Raw genomic sequence first — 25,268 nt, 5'->3', positions numbered from 1 at the left:
GATTTCATTGAGGGTTTTGTCAGAAACTGGTGGGGATATGAAGAAATAATTTACGTTTCTTGAGGTAATCTTTGAAGCAATGGTGATGGCTGCAAGCAGCATTTTTCTATCGTCTATAGTTTTCTGGCGACAGGAATTTTCGCAAACTTGACGTTTATATGATGAAATCCTCTAACTTGGCAAGTCGAATTTGCACCAGGAAAGGATTAATACTTCCTTAAAGCGTGTTTGAGCAAAATCATAGCAAAATCATAGATTCTTTGGTTTTGAGATCTAACTTTAATTTACATTTTTTATATGGGACACTATAGCTTTAATGAACATACGATTAAATTTTTGAACAGAGGAAAAGTGAAAAAAATTAATATTTTTTCTCAAATTTAAATAACAATTAAGGCTTAGGCAAAGGAAGGAAATGTCATTTGTTAGTGTAGACATTGCAAGTGGTTTTTTATAGCCTGCTTTGTGTCACTAAAATGTAACTTTTTATCTTATTAATATTTCTCCCAACTTTAAAAAAACAGCAAATCTTATGGAATTAATATCATAACAACATAGAAAGTCCATATCTTTAATTTTCGGTACAATTCTTATGCATTGTATTATGAATTTTATAATTGCGTTATGGGCCTTATTAGCTCAGCATAAGCATTTGAAGATGATTGACACTGATTAACAGAGTAGGCTTTAGGAAAAAAACCATCATAGCACTTAGCTTAAATTGAATTTATGTTCATTGCATAAGAAACACATTTTTATGCTGCACCATGTGTCTGTGACGTAGATGCGTTTCTATTAAAACTTTGGGTGAACTGATGTGGCATGATAAATAGGAATTGCTGCCATTCCAGGAGAAAATGCAGTAGAAAATAAAAGGGTTTTTTCTTAAAAAAAACACATACTACATCTATTTTAAAAAAACATTGTAACACGTTTATAACTTTCGCTAATCTGATATTTTTTTGAAATGCTTAAACACCTGTAGTGTCATTCTAATAAAAGCACTTATTTTCGGTGTTCAGATTTTTCACTATTTATACTAACTGTTTATTTTCAAATGGAAAGGTACCCATTGTCGTATGTCAAATAAGAGGTAATTCAATAAGGGATACAATGGTATACTCAGAACTACAATTTGGATCTACAGTCTCCTTAAGACGAAAAACTATTTGATACAAAATAAAGTAAGTGACTATTATATCAAAGTTCAAATTCTTACTATAACTGCTCAATTTAAGCACCAGTAACAATTTGGCAATGACTCAGTCGTTCCTCGAACTCTTTTATGCAATTATCTGATGTGGCTTCTAGTGTTAATTCTAATCCTATTTGAATTCTATGTCGTAAATCATCTCAATTTTAAGATATATTCATGAAAATGGAACCTTTTAAATGACCTCATAATAAAAATCGAAGTGCATAAGATCTGCGGGTCATGGCGGCCATTCTATGGCATCTTTCCTACTGATCAATCTCTTTAGAAAAATCTTTCCAAGATACTCTCTCGCAGCCATAGTATAATGTGGTGATGCACCATCTTATTGGGATCAAATATTATTGGCTACTTGTTACCCATTTTCTCCAGGAAAAATTGCGGCGAATGATGGAACTATTTCGTTTTGTAATTAGTGTAAATATGATGCGTTCTTTAAGTTCGCCTCTATAAAAAGTCGATCGATTGTACACCCGATTGTTGGACGATTATACACATCCAAACAACGGATTATCTATCTAGGCAATAAAGAGTAAAACTTTTAATATTTTAAGATATGAACTTAGTTCTATTTTTTTTTAAGAAACTGTAAATGCAATTGTACTTCTAGATATATCACTGTATCGATTATAAAATTGCCTTTCATTTGACATACTATAATAAGTACCATTCGATTTGAAAATAAAAATTTAGTTTTTTTTATGTCGGATTTATTAAAGTTATAAACGTGTTGAATTACCTTTTACAAGCGCATCTGAAAGTGGAAATCCAGGGATTATTGATAAGATCAAATTTCATGACTGCTTTAATATTTCAGTCAAATCTTTTTTTGATCGTTTGTACATATTCATTTGATAAGAATATACATTTCTTATCTAACCTAACCTAACCGAATTTAGCCCTACGCAGAGCAACGTGTTGCTACAGAATAAAAAATAAACAATCTTTGAATTGCAGGTAAATTCAACATGGATTGTAGTAAATTTGTTATTAATGTGTTCATATATACTGGGTCGTATTGCTAGATCTAGAGTAATTGAAGCTAAGCCTCTTCTGCAAGAATATGAAAACTAAATGCAGAATTTGCCTCGAGAACTAATTTGAATTTTTGAATTCTGAGGGGAAGTAATATCTATATTTGTTTAGCGGCTTTAGAAATAAAATTAAGACTTAGATATACAATAAATCGTGTTTCTAGCGTTTACTCTGTCCGAAAATGGTTGAACTAAAATTAAGTACGCATTTAAACATAACCAGCGTATTAGAGAACCAGTTCATAAGGCAGTTAATGAAAGTCGGCAGTCACATAAACAAATAACTTAAAGGCTCACTGCCGGCTTGGAAAATGGTTCGGGGGCACGCAACAGAGACAAGAGCCCTACATTCAAATGAAGTAGTTAAAATTCATGAACCGATTCTCCTGAAAAGTTTATTTCCTCAGTGTGGCTTCTTCTTATACGTACGGCTTACCAGAAACCGGAAATAATGTAGTCGTATATTCTATTACCTGCAGGTTTAATTTAAAGCCATAATTTACTTCTTATTTCCCAAGATTTTTTTTGGGAAGATGAATATTCCTTATAGGTCAAACTCGAAAATTTAAGGGCAACCTTAGAAAGAAGAAATCTAAAAATAGTTTTAAAAATTTATCAGTGACGTATTTCCAACATAAATCATAACTGCAAAGGTGTTTTACAATATGCTTGATTTCTTCTCTAAAATTTTGAATTTGCAATTTTTTGACTAACTTTTTGAGAAATAATTTTACCCGGTAAAAGCCACAAATAAACAACAAAAGGACTGATATTAATAAGCGATAACAACAATATTGCTAAAAAAATCTAGTTTATTCACAGCACAGTAGTTAATTTTTGAAATATTCCAAAAAAGTCAGTCAAAATAGTCTGTTGTCTTCAAAACAAAAAAGCACACAAAATGAAACACTTTTTAATTATGCTGAATTCCTCCAGGTAGCATTCTGGACACGCTTCTATTCATAGCGTTTGTTAATAACACTGTTGTTAAATTTACCAAATACAGTTATAATTAATTATGCAGATGACTCAAATTTATTGATTGGAGGTAGAAAAAATGGAAAAATCTTTTAGTCATAGTAGGGGAAATATTACGATCAATAAATAGCTAGTTTTCTGAACATAAGCTGATGGTAAGTAACGGCAAAGCAAATTGCACATTATTTACTTCCAAAAAATCTAAAATAAAAAAAGCGCAAAATAAAAATAAGTATTAAGAAAAAAGGAGAAAAACAGTTATCAAGTATGCAAACCCGTTAGAGATGTTTTTAAATGAGTATTTGGATTGGAGTTCCGATATACTTAAGTTAATAAGACTGGTAAACGCTAATGATTATGACATTAGAGTCACGGATACGGATGTAAATAAAAAACTCTAAAAATGGTCTAGTTAATCAATTTCGAATTTACAATTAAGTGTGTGTAAGTCTGGTCTTATGGAGATAAGCTGGTGGTGTGTAAACAGGATTTGTGATCCAAAAGTTTTTAGAGACGTTAAAAAAATATTTAGATACCTGAAGATGTGAATTGAGAAAACGGAATATTGTGACACTGTATATCTATGAATATTTTATGTTTTTTTACCACGACAAAGCACCTTTTCAGATTAACATCGGTGCGCTCTTCTCGAGGCTTGAATGTTGATTACGGTGTCCATAGGAAAATGCTCCCATTACATGCGTTTGAGGTTTATTCCGGAGTAATTCCCTACCAAATTGATTCAAATTTACATAATCCATCAAAATGGTGAAATAAAAAGTGAAAAATATATTAATAGAAATACTATACTAGAACTTTATTCCCGTACTAGTAGGTCTAGTTAGTTTCTGAAATGACTATAGTTTGGCTATCGCAAGTCTAAAGGTGCTCACTTAATAAGAATAATGAAATATTGAATTTAACTTTTAACTATGCGTATCTGAGAAAAAGTTTAGGCCCAGAGCCGCAAGTGACAGTAAAAGTAGCAAAAAATCATTTTTAGTAAACGAGTATGCGCACTTTATAGCTTGCAAATTTTTACAAGAATTGCTGCAATTTTAATAAACATTTTTAAGCCGTAAATTGGTCTAAAGTAGCATATTAACCTGATGCCGTAGACTAGATTAAGAAAACTGCATAATTGTGACATAAGATAATATGTTGAAATTTTAAAAATTTGCACGTTTGGCTAAAGATAGCGGACAAAGCTGTATGTGAATTTAGATTAAATTATGTAATCTACAGTAAATCTGATTAAGATTCTTAACAAAAATAATCTTTCCGAAACCCGATCACGAAGGATATGTAAACGTTCGGTTGAGAATCTAACACAATGAAGAAAGAATTTTGTGGATGAACTCATTGCTTTAATTTAATTTCAGCTGAAAATGCGGGGAAAGTTTAGCATTTAGTTTCAGGGCTGTGAAATTTATCATAACCGTGAACTGAAAGATAAATTTCGTTTTTTTTTAAGTCATGATACAGAAATGAAATTTTTACCGATATGAAATGTCATGTTTGTGAAAATATAGGTGAAAAAACATACCTTAAGATGAAGTGGAGGGCAGGCAATAATATTATATTAAGTTCAAGAAAAGCAACGAAGCTTGCAGATGATCCGATCGAAATGAAGATGTGGCAATCTAATTTGTTTGAGACCAAAAAAACTGATTCCTGTCGATGTGATTATTTACTAAGTATCTTTGCATAATGATTATATCTAAGGAACATATATATAATAAATAACTTCAGATGATATGTTCATGATTATTGATGTCAAAGTAAAATTTTCTTAAGGAATAAAGCTTGTCAATTCAAGTTAATTATCGAAATTAGAAATTTGCTACTTAGAAGAATCAGATGTTACACATGCGTATTAGATAAGGCGTTCTGCAGTAAATTTACTAATTCTTGATAAGGTGGCTTGCCAAGGCTAAAGAGGAATTTAAAACAAAACGATAACGTTTCGGTTGTCATTGTTGATGGCTTCTCCGAGTTTTCATCCGTTTCGTTCGCGGAATACATAAAATTTTCAGTGAAAATATTTTTAAAAAATAGAAAAGTTTGTGCGGAGTTAAAGGTTAAATTCATATAAATTTAATGAGTGTTCGTACGGTATTGTGTCTGTCTGAAAACTGGTAAAAATTTCACGTTTCAATATCGATTTGGTTTGACAATACCGAGAATATTGTGTCGTTTACCTTCGGGTCGCGGATTGTCGAAACGAAGGCGCACGATCACGCAGTGGCAATTTGAAGAACAAAGTGAATTTAAGCAAAAGGTAAGTAAGGAGCGCACGTGATACAATGCATTGCAGTCTTGTGTCGAGTGCTATAAAATATCGGTTTTTTTTTATTAAACCTAATTTTTATTTAAGAACTTTAAGTTTTAGTTAAAGTTTTAAATTACCACTAAATAGTTTGAGTAAATTCAACGAAATTTGGCAATTTTCTATTATGCAAGTACAAGATTGCCCACCTCCCTGTTCATCTTATTGAATTTTTTATGGCGTATACGGTACGTTATTTTACGGCGAATATAGGATTTTATGTTTTAGGCTTTTAACATGTTTAACTCTATTCCGTTATGAATATCAGCTATAAAACTTAACGAAAGTGAGATTCGTAGTTCCATCTTTACTCTAATTTGTTGATTAACTCAAAAAACCGTGGAAAAATACTTAAAATACGCATTTATTATTGGAAAATTAGTGTTTCCTTACACTAGACTATAAAATATAGACCGAAATAATTGATTTATCTTCACTATAGATAACATGATTAAATTCCTTAATGGAGCTAGAGTTAAAACACTTCTGATTCATATGGTAAATTACATATTTGTCCTATAATTTGATTTTCTTTGTGAATTATAATAGTTTTGTTTTTTAAGTTTTTTTCCAGTGATTTTGAGGATATCACGAGCCACTTAACAAGAACATCTCTATAAAATATTAGGGGTACAAATAAGTTTCCGCCGTTTTCTATAAAAAAATTGGAATTAATTGTGAAAGAACGGGATATTACGTTTTATTCAAAGTATTGCCCATCAACGGCCACTACTTTTTCCCATCTTTCTGGCAGCATTCGGATACCACGGCGAAAAAACTCTTCATCTTTTGAAGCTATCCATGAATCGACCCAATTTTTGGTATCTTCATATGATGTAAAGCGCTGCTCAGACAGACCGTGTGCCATTGATCGAAACAAGTGGTAGTCGGATGGGGCAAGGTCTGGTGAATATGGCGGGTGGGGTAGGACTTCCCAATTAAGTGTTTCCAAATAGGTTTTAACCGGTGCCGCAACATGCGGACGAGCATTATCATGTAGGAGAATAATCTTGTCATGTCTAGAGTAGTAATGAGCGCGTTTTTCCTTGAGTGCTCGGCTCAATCTCATTAATTGTGTTCGGTAGAGAGTTCCAGTAATAGTTTCGTTCGATTTGAGCAACTCATAATATACAACACCAAGTTGATCCCACCAAATACACAACATGAGTTTTTTTCCATGAATATTTGATTTGGCTACTGATGTTGAAACATGGCCAGGTGGACCCCATGATTTCTTCTTTGGGTTATCATAATGGATCCATTTTTCATCCCCAGTGACTACACGATGCAAAAAACCCTTTGTTTTATGCCTGGCAAGCAGCATTTCACTCATGCAAAATCGGCGTTCGACGTCTCTGGGTTTCAGTTCATAAGGAACCCAATTTCCTTGTTTTTGAATCATTCCCAACATTTTTAAACGATGTGAAATTGCTTGTTGCGTCACTTCTAATGTAAGTGCAAGTTCTTTTTGTGTTTGAGACGAATCTTCCTCCAATAACACTTCCAATTCCGTATCTTCGTACGTTTTCGGCCTTCCACTGCGTCCTTTGTCTTCCACGTTAAACTCACCGTTTTTAAACTTGTGAAACCACTCACGACAACTTCTCTCACTCAAAGCAGCCTCACCATATGCTTCTACAAGCAATCGATGCGCCTCAGCTGCAGATTTCTTCAAATTAAAGAAGTAAATCAAAAGTTCCCGCAAATGACGCTTATTCGGCACAAAACTTGACATTTTTGCAAGAAAAAAAAATGTGATGCTGATACGAAACCACTAATACTTCTAGGTTATGTTGTTACTAGTTGATCAAACTTGCGATAGTAAGATTTACATCTAGCAATTTCAGCATAACCTTCTGGTGGGACCATGCTTTGTTAAACGGCGGAAACTTATTTGTACCCCTAATACGTTTCAGTGGGATAGAAAATGAAGATGGTTGTGAAAATTCTACATACTAAAATCAACATTCAGAGTACATTTACATTAACTAACAAAAACGAAGAACAAATTCGTTACGCAGAAATTAACAAGAAGTTCGTGAATATGAACCCTCTAAATGCAACTTTTGCTCATTTATTTTTTTCTCGGCTTCCCAGCTTGTTAACTTTAATAACCGGGAAATGGTCCTCTTCTGAAAACAGGTCCTATTTTTTATCATGTTTAATCACACAGGTTGTACAAATCATTTTTGCACGTGTTCCCCATAAATTACAATTGGAAAGTTAATACCTTGTGTTAGTTGAACTTTGTTTAAAAACTTATAACATGAACTGTTACAGCTCTGCACTAAATCTGGAAAAGAAATTTTAGTTATCCACATCTTTTACTGGCAGACTCATTGTACGTCGTCAACTTCTACTGGGTCCTTAATTATATGAATACTATAAGAACTTTCATAGAGTGATTTTCCAGTTTCCTTAGTACAAAAAATATGGAGTGTTACATTGGGATCTTATTAGAAATTCTCAACATCTGTTATATTCGTGGATATTATTCAAATGACTAGTGACGTCTTTGATTTGCTGTGATGTCAGATTCAAATTAGATTTTTGACACAGAATTTGATTTTCAGATATTTTTGATGTGAAAAAACAATATATCCCGTAAAGATTTTTTATTATCCACAATTTTCAATGTATTGCAAGCTAGAATTATGCAATGCAAATTTTAGTTATACGATCCTGGAATTGGGGATGCTTAATGTTGTGCGATGTGGCTTGATTTGAAATTAGATCGTTGTGAGACCGAGACTTATATGGTTTCGGCCTTGGTAATTAGAATTAAGTCGCGGTATTGTATATTGGGATCAAAACCGAGGCTTACTCATACATGTATAATCTCGGTTTCGGTATAGTAGTAGCCACTAGAGTTTCGAACACTTTATTGCGAATTAACTTGTGAGCCAAAATGTCAAATATTTAACAGATGACTGAAAACCGTTCTTCCATTTCCAACCACACGCTCTTGAGAATAAATCTATATGTACGAAGTTTCCAAAAGAGTGGCCATGAGCCTAAGAGTTCGAAGTAAACTTGGGAGCTGCTATCGCAGACGGAAAACGAACAATTTCCGCTTCATGTTCCGAGACGTTGTTCGTTGGAGGACCTGACGTTGATAAATTGAATAAGAAAGTGCTGACATGGTCCCTAGCCGCAAATTTTCCAACTCTATGCAGTAAAATGCAAATAAAGGTAAAAAGGTAAGTCATGTTGACTTAGCTTCATTATAAGTTATTGTCTTAAAGGACACAAATTCTGACAGTTTGTGTGAGACAATTGGGATTAAACTAAGAACTTGTTATGAAAAAATAACATTATTTGCACATATGTAATAACCCGCAGTTCTATCGTATATATATGTACAAGCTGATATATAATACTAAAAAAAAATAAACAAACGGACCCCAAACAGCCTAAGCAAAAGAAATCCGCTTTTTCTCTCCTACCTACATTCTTTACTTCTACGAAAAATTGTTGAGTTGAAGCAGACAGTTTAAATTTAGCTTTTCCGTTTTTTTAGGATGAAAAATATTTCCCTCGTTAATGATATTAATTTGCTAGCCCAGAGCTCGCTACATTTTCCGGACTGCTTTAATGAGATTTTCACAGTAAGATTTTCACGGACAAATTCTCGCCTCAGACAAAGAAGGATCACGCACGTACACCTGGGGGCAATTTATTGTATAAGTCAAGAGAGATGTTCATTAAAGACGATCGTTTTCGGTAAAGCGCTGAAAATGCTATTTTTCTTTGTACGGTGTGAGTAAACCTGAAGGTTTTTGTTGTTTAGAAAAAGGAAAATTTTTGTGTGAACCGAATTTACCAGTCGAAGTTACCATTAGAAAGGAGTTCGTAATTTCTTCATACCACTGCAATTGTTTTAGGAGTGGAAATTGCCTGGTACGTTTACTCTACCAGGAAATTTCAAAAATTGAATTTTAAATTATTTCCATTGCTTTGACCGATTAATTTATCGTTGCCAAAAATAATATGATTCTTTTCTTTCCTTATAAAACTTCGTTTTAGTCCGAATAGCAACAGCGTATAGAGTGGTGTTTTTTTCTTATGAGTACGGTGTCCCTAAGTCGACTAGCAATATGAAAGCCTAGGAAACTATAAGAAATGTAGAATCAGTTAAATGGAGGCAAAGTTGTGGTTTTCAGTGGTTATTAATATCTAATTTTAACACATTGCAAATTTCCAATACTTTAAAGATATCTGAGAAAGTAAATTTTTATTTAGTTTTCATAATAAAATTTTTATTGATTTTATTTTTTTAGATACAACACAATACCATATTCTCATAATGGCTTACTTTAAGGAAAAATTTAATCGTTCTTAATGTAAATTACAGCTTATATGCAAATGCCGTTTCACTTCCATTCTAGCCAAGCAATTCTCGTTATGAGGTTGCCTGTAATGCATTCCCGAAACAATTTCCTGTGGTCTCAAAGCGCGTTACTGTTTAATGATTACGTGACCAATTATCCCAATCGAAATTGGAAGACTCCATTCAGTGTCCAGTTAAGCCTCTAACTGCAGCCCATCTGGAAATCTAAATATGCCTTATCAAGTATCATAATGATGGTTTTATTATCATCTCCTCGTTTTTAGCACATGGCAAAAAATATCGTTTTTATTGCCATTCCGGAGGTCGGCGCATTGGCAATATTGCGCCATCATCATTTGCCCAAACTTCGATGATTAATATCCCAATTTTCTTATTGGCTGCCTGACAGATTTGGCATTAAATCAAATTTTCTAGGGGTTGCCGTTATTTTGCATAGTTTCCGGGTTTCGGGCACATCGATTTCCTGTCTTGTGTATGAAGATATAAGAAGTGATGATCTTTGATCGATATAGGGTAATGGCCTTGTAATAGACTCCCTGAGTTAATGATTAGTGAGAAATTATAGGAAAGTGTAGGAAAAATAGAAACCTACTCAATGAGACCGAGATCAAATGCCTTGACTCTTTAAATATATAGGATGTCCTAGAAATACTGAGTCAATTGAGTATAATGTGCTAACGTATGAAAGAATAGAGCGATTCAGCTAAATATGATTTATAAAAAAGTTATGAAAAGAATACTCTGACTGTACTACTATAAGCATATAAATTTTGATTTACCAATTAAACTGCAAAAATTGTCCTAATGGTTCTTTTTGTTTAAGCAAAGGGAGCTACCGTAAGTGAAGGATCCGAAGTATATAGTCAACCTTCAGTACAGTTGCCTATAGAAGTACAGTCCTCAGCAGAAGATAAATTTATCGTAACAACTGGAGGTGAAACTCCTCTAGCACCAACAGAGGCAGCTTCGGTCCCCGAAGGGAGCAACACATCTGTAACCGAACCGGCACCTGCAGCTAAAACTCTAGCAATCGAAACTCTGAAAACTTTCACAGAAATAGCACCGAGGGAGGATCCTCCTCAATTATTTACCAAAGCTGAGGCAGTTTGTGTAGCCTCAGAAGTTCCAGTAGATGAAGGGGTCCATAATATTGTAGACGCCCTTTTAGTTACAGCTTTTGTCAAGGGTAAGTAAAAAATATGTTTGAAAGTTATCAGAAAAGAAGTAAAATTTCCCAAAATTTGATTTTCTTTTGACTCTCTATAGATTAACTATCAAGCGGAACTAGAAAAAAATTACCGAAAGTATAGAAATATTAAAGTCAAATATTAATATTGAATTAGTTCAGATTTTTTTCATTCTACAGAATATTTAAATAATTTTATTATTTAGTAAATTAGAAATAAATTTCGTAATTTTTTATTCCCCAGAAATATTAAACTAATGTGCATTATGTTGGATTAATTCTCAATCAAAACTTGTTTGAGTACTCAGAATATGTATGAGGCACTCTGCGAAAAAACACTCGATTTCCAGGTGAGTGCTAAATGAACACTTTGAGAATAAAAAAGCGGAATTTATTTCGATTCAAGCTTGGAAAATGATTGAATTTTAAAGCAACGATAACGAGAAAATTATCAATAATATTAGATATAAGAATCTCAATATCGAAATTTTCCGTATGAACAGAAGATTTGAGGTATTTCCTAAACATATGAGGTTCTAAGCAAATAACATGATCTCCAGGTAAATAAATTGAATTTCTTTTCGGTCTATTTCCATCCTTTAAACCAAGAAAAAATTTTCGTTATGTGTGGGAATCTGTTGGTCTTAATGATCAGTATATTACTAATATTCAATAAGACATATGATGCTTTATGTAAAATATTTACTAGGTTTTCAAAATTTTTATTCCTATTTGTTTCGTTCCTTCATATTCATCATATAATGGATAAGACATTAAAAGTATTTCCAACTGAAAGTCAATATTTTACTCGATATCTTTAATTGCTTTTTCTTTAAATTTTGTTCGAAAATAATGATTCGCCCACAAGTAGGAATTGTTGGAATGGTGAAATTGCGCATTATTCTCAAGTAGAACTAACTGAGAGTAACAATCATCCTAGTTTTAAGGGCTCGGATGAAAATCCGTAAAACTGTGACCGTGTTCAGAACCAAAAGGGAAATTGTTATAAAATAAAAAAAAGGTTTGTTACCGAAATGTTAATAAATAAGGGTTTTCGTTCCACTGCAATTCCACCGGTCCCACAACCACGATTTGTGTGTGAGGCATTTTCTCCAAACAAAATAACATAAATAATTAACAATCTATCCCGCACGGTTGGAACACATTTAATTCCCTCATGGCAATGGAATATTCCATTTTTTCCTTATTTTAAGACCAGTGAAGTTATAGGTCAATTTTTCAATCGATTTATAAACTTATGTGACACGTCTTCAAGCTTCGAGAACAAAATAATAGAATTTCTGAACCGAACTAATGTACCAGAACAAAAAAGAACCTGTTTTTCATTGTGCCAATTTCAAGAATTCGATTACAGAACGAAGGTGTATTTCATTATAAATCCTTGTCACAAATACACGAGTTCATCGACACCTGGTTCTCTCAAAATTCCTTAAAGATAAAAATCCTACAAACTGACAGCATATCTCCTTCAGGGGTGACATAGGGAAAGATTTATCGGTTTAAACTGGGGAAACCTGAAACGCGCCTCTGGTAGTTCCCGTGGGATCACGTGGATGCACAGCTAGTTTGCCGACTACAATTACCGGGTGATGCAAATAATATGCGCTTGGATTCAGTTACATTAAAAACAGGTAGGTAACGTGAACTCGGTTTGAATAATTTGATTACATTTACCTGTCTACGATGTACAACTCCCGGTAATAACGTTTGTTATTAGTAATTCTTCGAATCTACTTTCAAGTTTTAACTTATGAGTAACTTTCATAAAGGTTTCGAGTTTAATGTAAATAATAAGTAAACCGATTCGGCTTTGAAATAATTTAAGCACTGTGTAACCATAAAACGGTCTGAGGGGAAATGCAAAGCAAAAAAAAAAACAATTCACGTGTTCCTGACACTCTTAAACAAGTAGGTATTAGTTAAACATCTGATAAAATCCCATCCAGGCACTGACCCGTGTCAGAAGTGGGATCACGCAGGGTCAGAGAAAGAAAGAAAATGTATAAATATTTTCCCCGGGAGATACGTAGTTTATTTTAGGGCTTTGGGATATCTCTTTTTCCGTGTTACAATGCAAACTTCCCATTTTTATCCTTTTTTGATGATATAAATAATTTTTGTTAATTAGGAACGGTTTTGGCCACTTTTCTACATTGCTAGTAGTTTGGTTATAAACTACATTATCCTAGTGCTATAGTTATTCGTCTTCTATTCTATTGGCTATGATTGTTGTAAATAATTTCAATTGGAAATGCCCGATAATGGAGTTAGGAAACGTAAACTATTTTTCTACAGTGCTGTAAGCCTAACTTTGGAGACTTTTAAAATTACTATAGGGTTGAAATTTGTAGTTATTTTTGAGATTTTATAATGATTGTTCAACCTTAATACGAGGAACAGCATACACATTTCATAACGCAATTAGTGTTCCCAACAGAAAACACAGATAAGTTTGCAAATTTCCTTACTTTGACCAATCAAAATAGTTCTGTCAGGTGTTGGATTCATAATTCAGTTCGATATAGTATTTTTACTTTTGTCCCAAAAAAAAACAAAAATAAACAACACAAACAATCGAAATGCTCGATTAAATAAAATGTGATAACTCCAGTAAAAATAAAATTTTTAAATGAGATAAAAATATAAACAAACTGATATTTAACGATAGGTAAATTTAGTTGTTTATACGAAAAATTTGTATTTTACCCAAAGGCGTTTGTTATGCCACCCGTCATTTTTCCGAGTGAAAAAATGATTAAATTGTTTGGCTTTTTTCTTTAATCTTGAAATTAGAGTAATTTCTCAGAATTTTGCAAGAAGATAAGATAGTTACATAATCGATAGAAACAATTTCACATAATTTTATGAAACCAGACATATTACACTATCTATAATAACAAAATTGCAAGGTGGCTGCAAAGATATATCTCTGCTACTTTCCAAACTAACAGATTTTGATATTTCCCAACTTTATACTATGACCTGCGGGACCGGTTCCAGTTCAGTTCAAAAGACTGGACGGAAATAGAACAAGAAGCAGGTCGACATATTATTCATTCTGGGCAGACCATTGTTCTGGAGCTCAGGATAGTTTTTTATCAAGCCCTTCGCAAAATATTTTGTATGGCAAAGTTGGCTCTTGGTAAAACAATACAAAATATAAATATACTGACATGAAAATCGTTATGATTTGTATAATTATTTAAGTTAAACCGTCTTTTACTCGATTTTCATTTAGATAGTTCTAGAAAATAACATGTTTGTACGAGAGTATAACGAAAAGTGTCTGCCCCAGCTTAGAAATGTGTCTTCTTACTTACTTACTCGTTAAAACCTGTCGTGTCTCTTTTCATTCTTAGAAACAGACAAGAAATGTGTGATTTGAGAGCAAAGACATGTCGCTTTCACAAGATTTTGTGTTTATCACGACTTATCGAACCACAAAATACAAGTTTTCGCTCTTAATACCTAAATCGCTATTAGCAAATAAAGAGTTGTCCGAAAACTTCTAAAATATTATTAATTATCACTTATTTCTTACTTGGCAAAATTGTTAAGTGAAACAACCTCTAAAATCCATTAATCTTTCATTTAGCTATTCTACCACCACTCGGGTTGATCTCCTGCAATTCTTAGACCATTGTTGTTTGTTCAACTTTCCTAATTACTTCAAGTAAAATTAAATTCTTCCAACTATAATTAATGAAAGGGCAAACGTAACGATAAGGCGAGCTTCATAAATGGAAAATGGCCAAGAAATAGCGGGAATTAAATTCTTTGTTCGTCAAAGGAAACGGACTCCAAAAAGGATAAACGTAAGTTTTCAGGTTATTCGGAACTTCCTTGAACTTCCTATTAGTTTTTACTCGTTTTTGCAAAGTTCTTGCCTTCGCTATTGTGTGTCTCACTTACATATGTACTACTATATTTTTATAAATAATAAAGTTTAGGAGTATTGTTTTGGATGTAGATATAGGCAAAAGCACTCCCAACTGGCGAGCCCTTAAGTGTTTCAAAGATAAACTTTTAACTTTTGTTTTATTCTATTGCTCCGGTTCATTATTGACAGATATTTGGATCACTCCCGCCTGTTTAATATAGTGATTATATACACTTACTACGACCCGTTTCAGCCATATTTGACATTCTATTCGTAAATTAATGAATCTTCAATGCATACATGTCCAAAAAACATTAGGAAAACGACATTGAAGAATATCGACTTTATAATATGGACGAACTCGCAATTTTTTCTGAGGTAAGAAAATTTTGAACTCCTGTTTATCCCTCATTATGCTAATTAAACTAGTTTCAAGTCTCATTTATTGCTTATTTCTAAAGTAGATTATATTTTTAAATATTTAAATATAGAAAAACTAATTTCTTCGTTGTCAGCTTACGGTGCGTAGCATCATTAGTTAACTAGGCGAATAAAGGAAGTGAACTTCAGATTGTCGAAGCTTTTGTGTAATTAGAACAAAACGCTAAAGGAGATTTGTGAATTAAGTTAAAGGAAATAAAATGAATAAAAAAACATAAAGAAATAAAAATCAGAAGGTTAGAATGTTTTCGAATTTCGATGTCCTGATGAATATTTCAGTTAATATGAAAATTGAAGAATTGCAGTTTTCATAAACCTGAGTGCAATTTTCGCAAAACATACGAAAACTTTATATGTCAAATTTATAATTAAAGGCATAGTGTCATGTGTCCGATATCTAACATCCTCAGTGCGACAAATCATATTTCTAGTAGACTTTGATGTTAGATATTTCTCATATCCGTGAAGCTTTACTTTGGTGTATTGTAAAACTCGCGATCCTCATTGCTTTATTATATGAATCATTAATGTTTCTGTTTGGTCTTTACAAGGACTTCGAATCACAGTCGTTGTCGTCTATGTTTATTCTTATGTTATTCTTCTCATTTAAGCTTTTTGAGCCTACAGGAATTGATATAATTTTAAAATAGATTATATTAAGTTAAGTGAGCATGAGACTTTTCGAAAATGGCGTTGGTTGGAAGTTGGATTCCGAACAAATAAGACCATGGCATTACTTTTTTCTTAAAATCTTTTTAATCTTTTTTTTTCTAACCTTCTTCTACGGTATTTTTGACAATTTTGAAAGGTGAACTAAAGGCAAGCAATTACAATTTTAAAATAAATTTTTAAACGATTCAAATTTATTTAAGAAAATACGTTTTTTACCCATTAATTTTATATATTGACTTTGAGTGACAATTCTGAATTAAATTTCATTTTTGTTTTGTTTACTCAAATCCCCGCTTTATTTTGTAATTTTTAGTATTTAATTTATTTCAAAAAGAGATTATCTTTTTTTATTTATCCATATTCTGACACTCAAAGTGTTACTTGGAAAAGCCATCTTCTGCTTGATAGTATACATCAAAGATTTTGTTTCTTTTTTCTAACAAAGACAATTATCGACCATTGCCAGGATCCTAAACTTCAGCGTGTTTGAACTTATCTGAACTACATTAAGTTTTCAAATTTCTTTCATCTAAGTGCCGAACTTTTTGTTAAACAATTAAAGACATTACAGACTATAAATCCAATATAGAAACACCTCAAAGGTTATAATCCAATAAAAACAATGGGCTATATATTAAATCAAAACAGGGTATTATTTTATCATGTTACGAAATTGCATTACGTTATTTATGTCCGCCCCATTTTACGTGCAGAGAATAAATTGTCGATATTATCAGATTTATCTGGACTCTTTTTGAAAATAAACTCCGGATACACTATGTAAAATGCGGATCAAATTTTGAATAAATGTGTAAAATTTGCCACGAGGTGCATTCATAGAAAACATGCAGGATTTATTGGGCTATAAATAAAAATTTGTTTTATAGGCCATACACAAATTTTGTCCATTCTTTCTGTGGAGATTCCACAATTAACTTTATTAACTTTAAATTAGTTGATACATTAAATCATTCAAACTCATTCATTAATAACTACCATTTAATGTATGATTTAGAAAGCTTGATTGGATGACGTAACTGTCTTGCTTACAGGTTGGTTTTGCTACTGTCGAACCTCGTGTATCAGAAAACATGTAAGGAATTTATTTATGTCACATTTATCTATAAAGGCACTAAAATTGTTTTTTATTTTTTATGACGTCAAAATTGAGGAGGATCGAGTTTACACGAACCAAGCTTAAGCCATAATTGAACAACTCGACTTTAGAAGAAGTATACAGTTTTTTTGAATTTAATACGTTAATAATTTTTCTTGTTTTCTCTCGATGAACTCGACGGAAATATATGGACTAACCCGAACTAACGCGAATATTAATGAGTTATTAATAAGTTCGACTCCTATTAATTTATTACGTTCATATATTAAAACATCCTGATTATTAATCGACGTCATAGACACACCTGTTTGCTGAAGCGTGTGTAAATGTTTTCCACGCGCACGTAAGGAAAATATTTCACAAAACATGGGATTGGCCAAGGTTTGACATTACTCACAAGAATTCTTGTTTAATTTCGATAGTATGGAAGTTTAATACCTAGCATTGCAACTAGCAAGGAAATACTCTTACATAAAAGGTCCTAATCCCTCGTTACAGTGCCATGTAAATGAGATGGCATACATAGTTCGTATTTCAAGAAATCAATCCCATAATAGGACAAAGGTAATTCTATAGCTTAAAGGATTGAATTGTACTTTAGGATTTCAACTAATCAACGTGAGATGTCTTCAAAGAGACTAACGAACTCAAGTATGACGGTCGCAATTTCAAAAAACACCGTATCCGTATCCTGAAGTAAATCGGGATATTTTCTGGATGGAGTTTTGGGATAAAGGATTTTCAGTCATTTGAAAGGATTCGGTCATTTCCGGGTATTTCCTTGATTGTGATTCAATTTATTCCAGCTAGAACAAACTGAATACACTTTAGCCACATAGAAGAGAATTTCGTTAAATGGAAAAGTTATGAATGGGATAAACTTCAATGTGCTGAAGTGCTGACAGATAAAGTTCAAAAGGTTCGTTGCAGATATGGTTTTGACTCTAACAATAATATTACTATACCTAGTCTTAAATTTGTTAAATGAAGGTAATGATCATAAAAGTCTTTGAGAGTCTCCTCTAACTTTCAATATCTGAGGCTTAACATAAGTAGAGTGGGAGTATTTTCTCACTTTTAGCGGTTTCTCGAAATAAATATCTGAAAATGGACTCTCTCGGGGGTCGTAGTTTACCTGGAGTAACGCAGATTTCGGAAGTGAATTAAACAAAATGCCCGGGGGACCCGTAGATAAACTTGGTCTTTGTTGAAAAGTATTGCCGCCTTGCTAGTTCGGGTTGGCATATTTATTTCCTTTTGATTCGAAAATATCTTTAGACCTTGCTTTCTTTCCAAGAAATTTAATCTGATTTAGGAGATCCTTTCCTGATTTATTAAAATTTATATATTGAATGTAATGCATTCGCAATAAAATTTACCTATTAACTCGCCTATAATTTGTTCAAAATTTAGAATTTCTTTAAGGCACCGAAGACAAATTTGTGGGTGGTGCCATTAGTTCAATTTTTTTATGTTCAAGATGGTACAGATAAATTTAATAGTCGATAAAACTCCAAAAAAGTAAGGTACACATATTCACATGAACTCGTGGGTTTTAATGCAACGTTATCAAAACACAGAGTACAATTTTAATTATATTTGGTGTTCTCGTATTATGTATATATTGTAAACGAACAAAGCCAGTCTTAATAAGTAAAAATTTCTACTTTTTCTTCAAATTTATTATATAAAATCAGATGGTTCTTCATTGGTTATATAAATAGCAATTATTTCCCAAAAATTGGATCAAAATTACGTGTAAAAAATTTATGGAATACTTGTGAGGAGTCACCCGCAGACTTAAGATATTGGAAAATATACAAGGTGTGAAACTAAAAATTTTACCTTTATTACCATTTCTGGTTTACGTTGAAAACATTAATAGTAGTGAAATTTCAACTAGAACCAGAAGCAAACGTATCCTTGAAAGCCAATTATCAAATGCCTGTCTCCATATGCAAATAGCAGAGATACATGTCTCATTAACCTTGCAAGTAATTTGCGAAATACTTGTAAATTAATTTGATCTTTCCTACCTAAATTAATAATATCCGGTTAAATGTTAATATACATACATTACCGTAATAATTAAATACATATCACATGATAATGTTGCATGATTTACTCGTTCAGGTGCAGCTAGATTATCAAGCAATTATTCAAAATGTCCAACATACTGTATAGTTATCTTTTAATAATTGTTTAATAATTATATAATTAATTTGAAACATGTTGCTTATTTGCACGAAATTTATTACTATATGAAATTGTATTTGAAAATGGGAAGGAATCTGAATGGTCCGAAAGACAATTTCCATTTAACTTTAACTCATTTCAAAATTAGTTCCAGCTAATTAGAGCTCTAAACTCTGCTTGCCCTTCAAATTCACTTATTGATTTGTGCTGAACTAGATATCGAAGTTTATCAGTACCGTATTAAAATATTTAAACATAAATAGAACTTTCCCGCAAAATCTTGCATTCATTTCATCCCCTTAGTGAATTTCACCGAATTCAATTCAAATCCGCCATATATTCCAATCGTTCTGGAAATTAGAAACATAAAGACACCTAATAAAACTTTCCTGTAACTTTTCCAATTTCGTTATAGGTATCTGGCCGACTTGTAAGATTTAAGTTTAAAGTTTTATTCCCTTGGTATGATTTAATTTTAGCGACCCAATTTCCCTGTTATAAGCAAAAACTAAAATATGCCCTGGGTTCAATCCTGATCATAAATGATTACTTACGTCTTCTTAGGGTCATATTGAGGGTACTCAGTTGGATCTCTCACCCTCAAGTTTTTCCGAATATCACTCGTAGCGTTGGCTATTCTGCTTTGAGACAATGCTCCTGGCAACAGCATTGCAATTTCTGAAACCAATAAAAACATTCATTAAATATCTATTTCTTAGAAAATACGTTTCTTATTTCACTATTGCCAAATTAAAGTACTACGCCATCCAATAAAATTCCAGATATAGAGGGACGCTCGATTACATTGATAGATTGGATTTCTAATATAATGAAATTTCTGCGGTGTAGCTAATGTTACATGAAATGAATATGCTCGAATTATTCATGTGGCACCAGGCATTTATACTGATTTTCAATTGATGGTCCTTTAGGGTTTATCTAATGAATCAGTTGGATTTATGATTGTTTGTTATAAACGCTGTTACAAACTCGAATTTCTTCAAGTAATATTGGAAGCAGCCTACCGTAAGAAGTTGTCGTGTACCTGCTGATTTAAAGCGTAATAGAAGTTTTGCAGTAATTGTCGTAATTTCTTATAGAAAACTAAGAGATTTACTGCAATGATGTGTCATAAAGGCCATAAAACCCTCTGACGTCTTAAATTGGTGCAATTCGTTTTTCTATCGCAGTGCAGGTATTATAGGCCGGGAGAAACATGCCATAATGCGAGAAAAAGATTACAGTTGTAATTTTGTAATTGGAAACATGTGTTCAAAAAATTGTGCTGAATTTCTCATTTACGAAGAACCAAGACAGGTCTTTAAGGGAGTGATCTCGTTTTAAACAGCTGAATCACTAACCTGAAATCGAGGACACAACCAGAACAAATGGTTCAAAAATTTTATAGCAATCTACACTAATCGGTCGTAGGTATCTTCTAATGTCTATCCAGCCAAATACTTTTTAGTAATTATAATTAGGCAATCCGTCAACAATATTGTTATTATTTTATAGTATTACTACTTGTATGCAGAAATCTGTATTTTTCGAATACAGATGCCCTCCAAACCAAGGTTCTCAAGACAGATACACTTTTTCGCACTAATCCGACAACAGCTACCATTTATCTAAAATAAAGTAAGAGAAGCATAATTTTCTGCCACTAGGAGGATTATGCCGGGTGTATTATATAGCCCCACCTCGCCCTGCTGGCCTCTCTGAATCGTTGCACAAAACAATGCATTTCCTAACTGGTTGCAGAAATATGAGTAACATTTTTTAATATTTAACAAGAAGCCTGTTTATAAGGCGTTAAAGCCGCTGTTTTGTTTCAAGACTATTAAATTTAGTATTCTAAAACAAATCTTTTCACACACCACACATGTATAGATCATTTTCGTAATCTAAATAAGTTCTTCAATGAGTTTTATTTTTGCAACTTAGTTAACAAATGGAACTATGGACAACGATTAATGTTATAGTATTTCGGTTCAAACTTTTGCTTTTCCCGAAATTTTTTCCATCTCCGAGAGATTTCACATGAGACTCCTCCGCAATCAATTCAGACACTTTGACTAATGCTCTCCCTTGACTGTATGTTATTTCACATATAATTTTCGTTGGATATTAAAGAACCAGTACTTATTGCTAAACAATATTTATTTACTGCGGCAAAATTTATAAACTTTCTTCCTTTCACTTGAATTGAAAGAAATTTTTAGATATTTTCGATGGCATTTAATAGAGAGATAAACTGTAGAGGAAATTCCCTTTTTTTTGCGAACCGGACACACTACGATATCTGCAACGGAAACGTCATCAAATGCCCTCAATTTCAAATTTCCTACATTTTCCGCACTTGCGGGATCTCTCTCAATTCAGATACAGCTATTAGTATAGCTATTACATAGGCATCTTTATATTTGTTGTGAATTTATGTGTATCTCAGGCTTTAGTGTAAACCCTAATATATTTAGCAGCCTTATGGCTAGAAAGATTAAGATAAGAAAATCATAAGCAACTCTACAACTTTTGATTTAAAAATATCTCTGCTATGACCTACAATAAGTACTCTCGGAAGCACTCTTGCTGAAATAATTAGTCGAAGACCATATCGACGAGATATTTTAGTGTACACTGAGTGCCGTATAAACGCTGAAGGTATTTCCTAGGTATTTTAAGCTATTTTTAATCCATTTCCAAGGTTGTCTGGTATAGAAAAATTCCTTAGCGATCTACCGCCCGGTAAGTTCAAGATGATATCTTAAAAATTAGATATTTTATGATATAATAAAAATTGCTAAAATTAAATGATCCAATATACGAAGTTCCATGTCTTCCAGAAATGTTTTGCAAACAATCAAGGTATTTTTATTAGCGCAACTATTTCGAAACTAGAAGTGAGCCGTCCAAATGCAAAATTTTTCAAGCTTTGGGAGTTTCTTACAATAATTTTCTTATTTAATCGATTTTTGACACTCGTTTGTCTCCGCAACACCACCAACTTTCTAATTCTACAAATTTCTTTCACGCCACTGTCCCCCTCATGGGATCAACTTCACTTGGGCATCACGGGAAAGTCTATACATTTCTTCTTCGAATGAATGTAAATGAGTAAAAACACCCGAATTTTTAGCTGGTTTTTCGGTTGAAGGTGAAATAACACTAATCTACAATTTTCGTAGTAATTGTTGCAAAACATGTTCAATATACAGTGGTTCAAAAGTAAACTTAAACTTTTAAGGGTAAATTCCTAAGACGGAAAAAGTTCCTATCAACATACATGCAGAAATTACGTGTCAAATTTTGAAAATGGTTCCCGGATCTTTCCTTTATAGCTCCTAGAGTCCAAGAGATATTTTGAGAAAATTTGGAAGAATTATTACGCGTAAAGGTATACACCACGTGAGATTTCAGTAATTGTCAGTTTATAATTAAGTCATTTAAATAAAAAAAAACTCCATTATTAAGTCGTGAAAAAATGATTGAAAGGCAAATGTTGGTAAGTTTACAATAATTTGTAAAGTTATCAAATGATGATTTTTACTTTGGAGATACTGGCAACATGAACATGGTTCTAGGAAAAATGAAACCGATCGAAAACCATCTAATTAAGTTTCTGTTTGTAAAACATTGAAATGCTCAACATTTTCACAACATTTTCATATATATTCATGAAAAATCCGCCCAATTAACCAGCCACGTTTCTGCATCAATAAATAACGGTCATTAAAGAACGTTAAACTCCTTTCCTAATTGCTGCTCCAATTAATTACCACTAACTAACAAGCCCATGTGAAAGCTCGAGTACATACATTTTGCAAGGAAATCGTTTCGCTTTTCTTCGGTAAAAGCGAATGCAGTAAATCCTCAACAGTACGCCGCTGTAAATCCCAGAATTGTACCCCTAATAGCTTTTCTAATGAAAAAACTACCCTACTCGCAAGGTTTATACGTATTCAAAACTGTCGCCTACAAGAGGAATACGTTTAAAGTTCTAGAAATGTTTGTAAACTTAACTTTGCATGCGCTTTGCTCCATAGTATGTGCATTCTAAAGTTAAGAAGTGCAAAGTTTGGAGTGCCACAAAAGTTCTGGAACGAAAAGTAGACCTCGAAGCTCGGGAGTTCGAAGCTTTTGTCGAGCAAATGCAAACCGATTCGCTCGCCCAATTGGGTTAAGCTTATGTGACTTTCGAATTAGGCCTTTATACATATAAACATTTTGCATATTTTTAGTCGAAAACTTGGATAGATACACACCAGCAGCGCACTTTATCAAAATCTCTTGCCTAATGAATTAATCAATCCTTGTTGGAATGGAACCATTGCTCACAAAAAGGCGTTAATAAACTTGCAACAAGCTGACAGCAGATTATTAAGTCAAAGCGAACAGGAAATGCTGCGGTTGACAGTTTGTTTCACTGCTTAGATTAAATACAAAATGAACAATTAATTTGTGTTGAGTATCGGGTCTGAGGTCTCTATTATACTAAATTTATAGTTGAGCTACAAGCAGGCGCCGTGAAAATATTGAAATCCGAAAAACAGATTTAACACAAACTTGTTTTCGTAGTGTTTAACACACCTGCTAAATGTTAAGTGTCATATTAGTGCTGATGAAAAAGTGAAGATGACCGCAACTCTAAATTTAACTAAATATAAATTCCGTATTAATTGAAATGGCGCATTTGGAATTCGGACAAGTTCATGAACTAACGGGTGTATCACAAAATTAAATTTGAGTCTTTGTTTTTGAAACATTTATTTTTAAATGTTTCAAAAATAAAAGGAATCGAGCAAAAAATGGTTTTGCTTTTCTTAACCATGGTGGGTATATTTTTTTAAACCACTGGTATATGGAGGGAGAGGCACTTGGACATTTGTATATCAGATGTACCAATATCGGGTCAGTACAAGTTGAGACGCAGTGTGTTAGAAAATAAATCTCAGGTTGGTTTTCTCTAGTAAAGTGTCTAGAGAGATCTGAAACGTTGATATTATAACCTGTGATAACTGTTTAAACAGAGATATCTAAGTAGAAATAGGGTAGTCAGATTTGAATAGTTTTGATAGAGAACCCTCGTTTCTCGAGTAGACGGAGTAAAACTAACATTATGCATAACTATAGAACAATACAGGACGTTTGAAGTCTTGTAACTTTATTCTTAAGGCCTCATTAAACATTTTAAGAGAAATTGATTTAACCATGAATACTACAATGAGAATTTTATATTTATCATTATAGCATTTATCTATTACTAAACACGAAGTCTCGCTGAACTTGCTTAAAAAACCGAATAAAGAAAAACCTTGAACATCAGATATTTCTGTTTATTTGTTGTGTGTATATTGTTATTAGTGTATTCCACGTAAAGTCCCATAAATTAAAATGAGATAGTGTCAAATCGGGTACCCGAAGAGCTCATAAAATAGGGCCACGATGATTAATCCATAGACTTCTAAAGGTACTATCCAAATGCTCGCGAACGAAACGATTAAAGTGAAGGGGTGTGAATGCATTTGTCGAAGAAAATCTGAAGTACAGGGACACGCAAAGTTTCTCCTGAACAATTCGATAATATTTGAAGATAAAGAAACTATTAATTGTTAAGTTGTTTCAAAAATCAAATCTCTGTCATTAGGCAATTTTTAATATACTGATTTTAGGTTTATCGACTTCGCTTATTGCGTATAATAATAAACCTTTAAAAGTAAAATCACAATGTTTCAAACACCCTATATAATACAATATAAAAGCGGTATTTTATCTCTCTGAAGTAGTTGTAATACAGTTTCTAACTTTCTTCAAATAATAGTTTGCAAAATTAGTCCGAAGCACGTGGGGAGC

General features: G+C 32.8%; 2 protein-coding genes across 2 annotated transcripts in view; one reads left to right on the top strand and one right to left on the bottom strand.

Moving 5' to 3' along the window:
• vex (somatomedin B and thrombospondin type 1 domain containing protein vexed) overlaps positions 1–25,268 on the bottom strand; it is a 191,206-nt gene that overhangs the window by 12,904 nt on the left and 153,034 nt on the right. The window contains exon 3 of the mRNA XM_066288494.1: positions 19,973–20,096. Within this exon, the coding sequence (XP_066144591.1) occupies positions 19,973–20,096 (124 nt within the window). The remainder of the gene's footprint in view (positions 1–19,972; positions 20,097–25,268) is intronic.
• LOC136342624 (uncharacterized) lies at positions 10,116–11,274 on the top strand. Its single transcript, XM_066288616.1, has 5 exons — positions 10,116–10,127; positions 10,169–10,219; positions 10,320–10,377; positions 10,729–11,091; positions 11,172–11,274. The coding sequence occupies exons 1-5, from the start codon at positions 10,116–10,118 to the stop codon at positions 11,174–11,176; spliced, it is 489 nt and encodes a 162-aa protein (XP_066144713.1). The 3' UTR covers positions 11,177–11,274.

The sequence above is a fragment of the Euwallacea fornicatus genome, chromosome 12 (genome assembly GCF_040115645.1).
Source record: "Euwallacea fornicatus isolate EFF26 chromosome 12, ASM4011564v1, whole genome shotgun sequence".
Lineage (NCBI taxonomy): Eukaryota > Metazoa > Arthropoda > Insecta > Coleoptera > Curculionidae > Euwallacea > Euwallacea fornicatus.
Note: the sequence above shows the minus strand (reverse complement) of the source record. Positions and strands in the feature narration are given on the sequence as shown.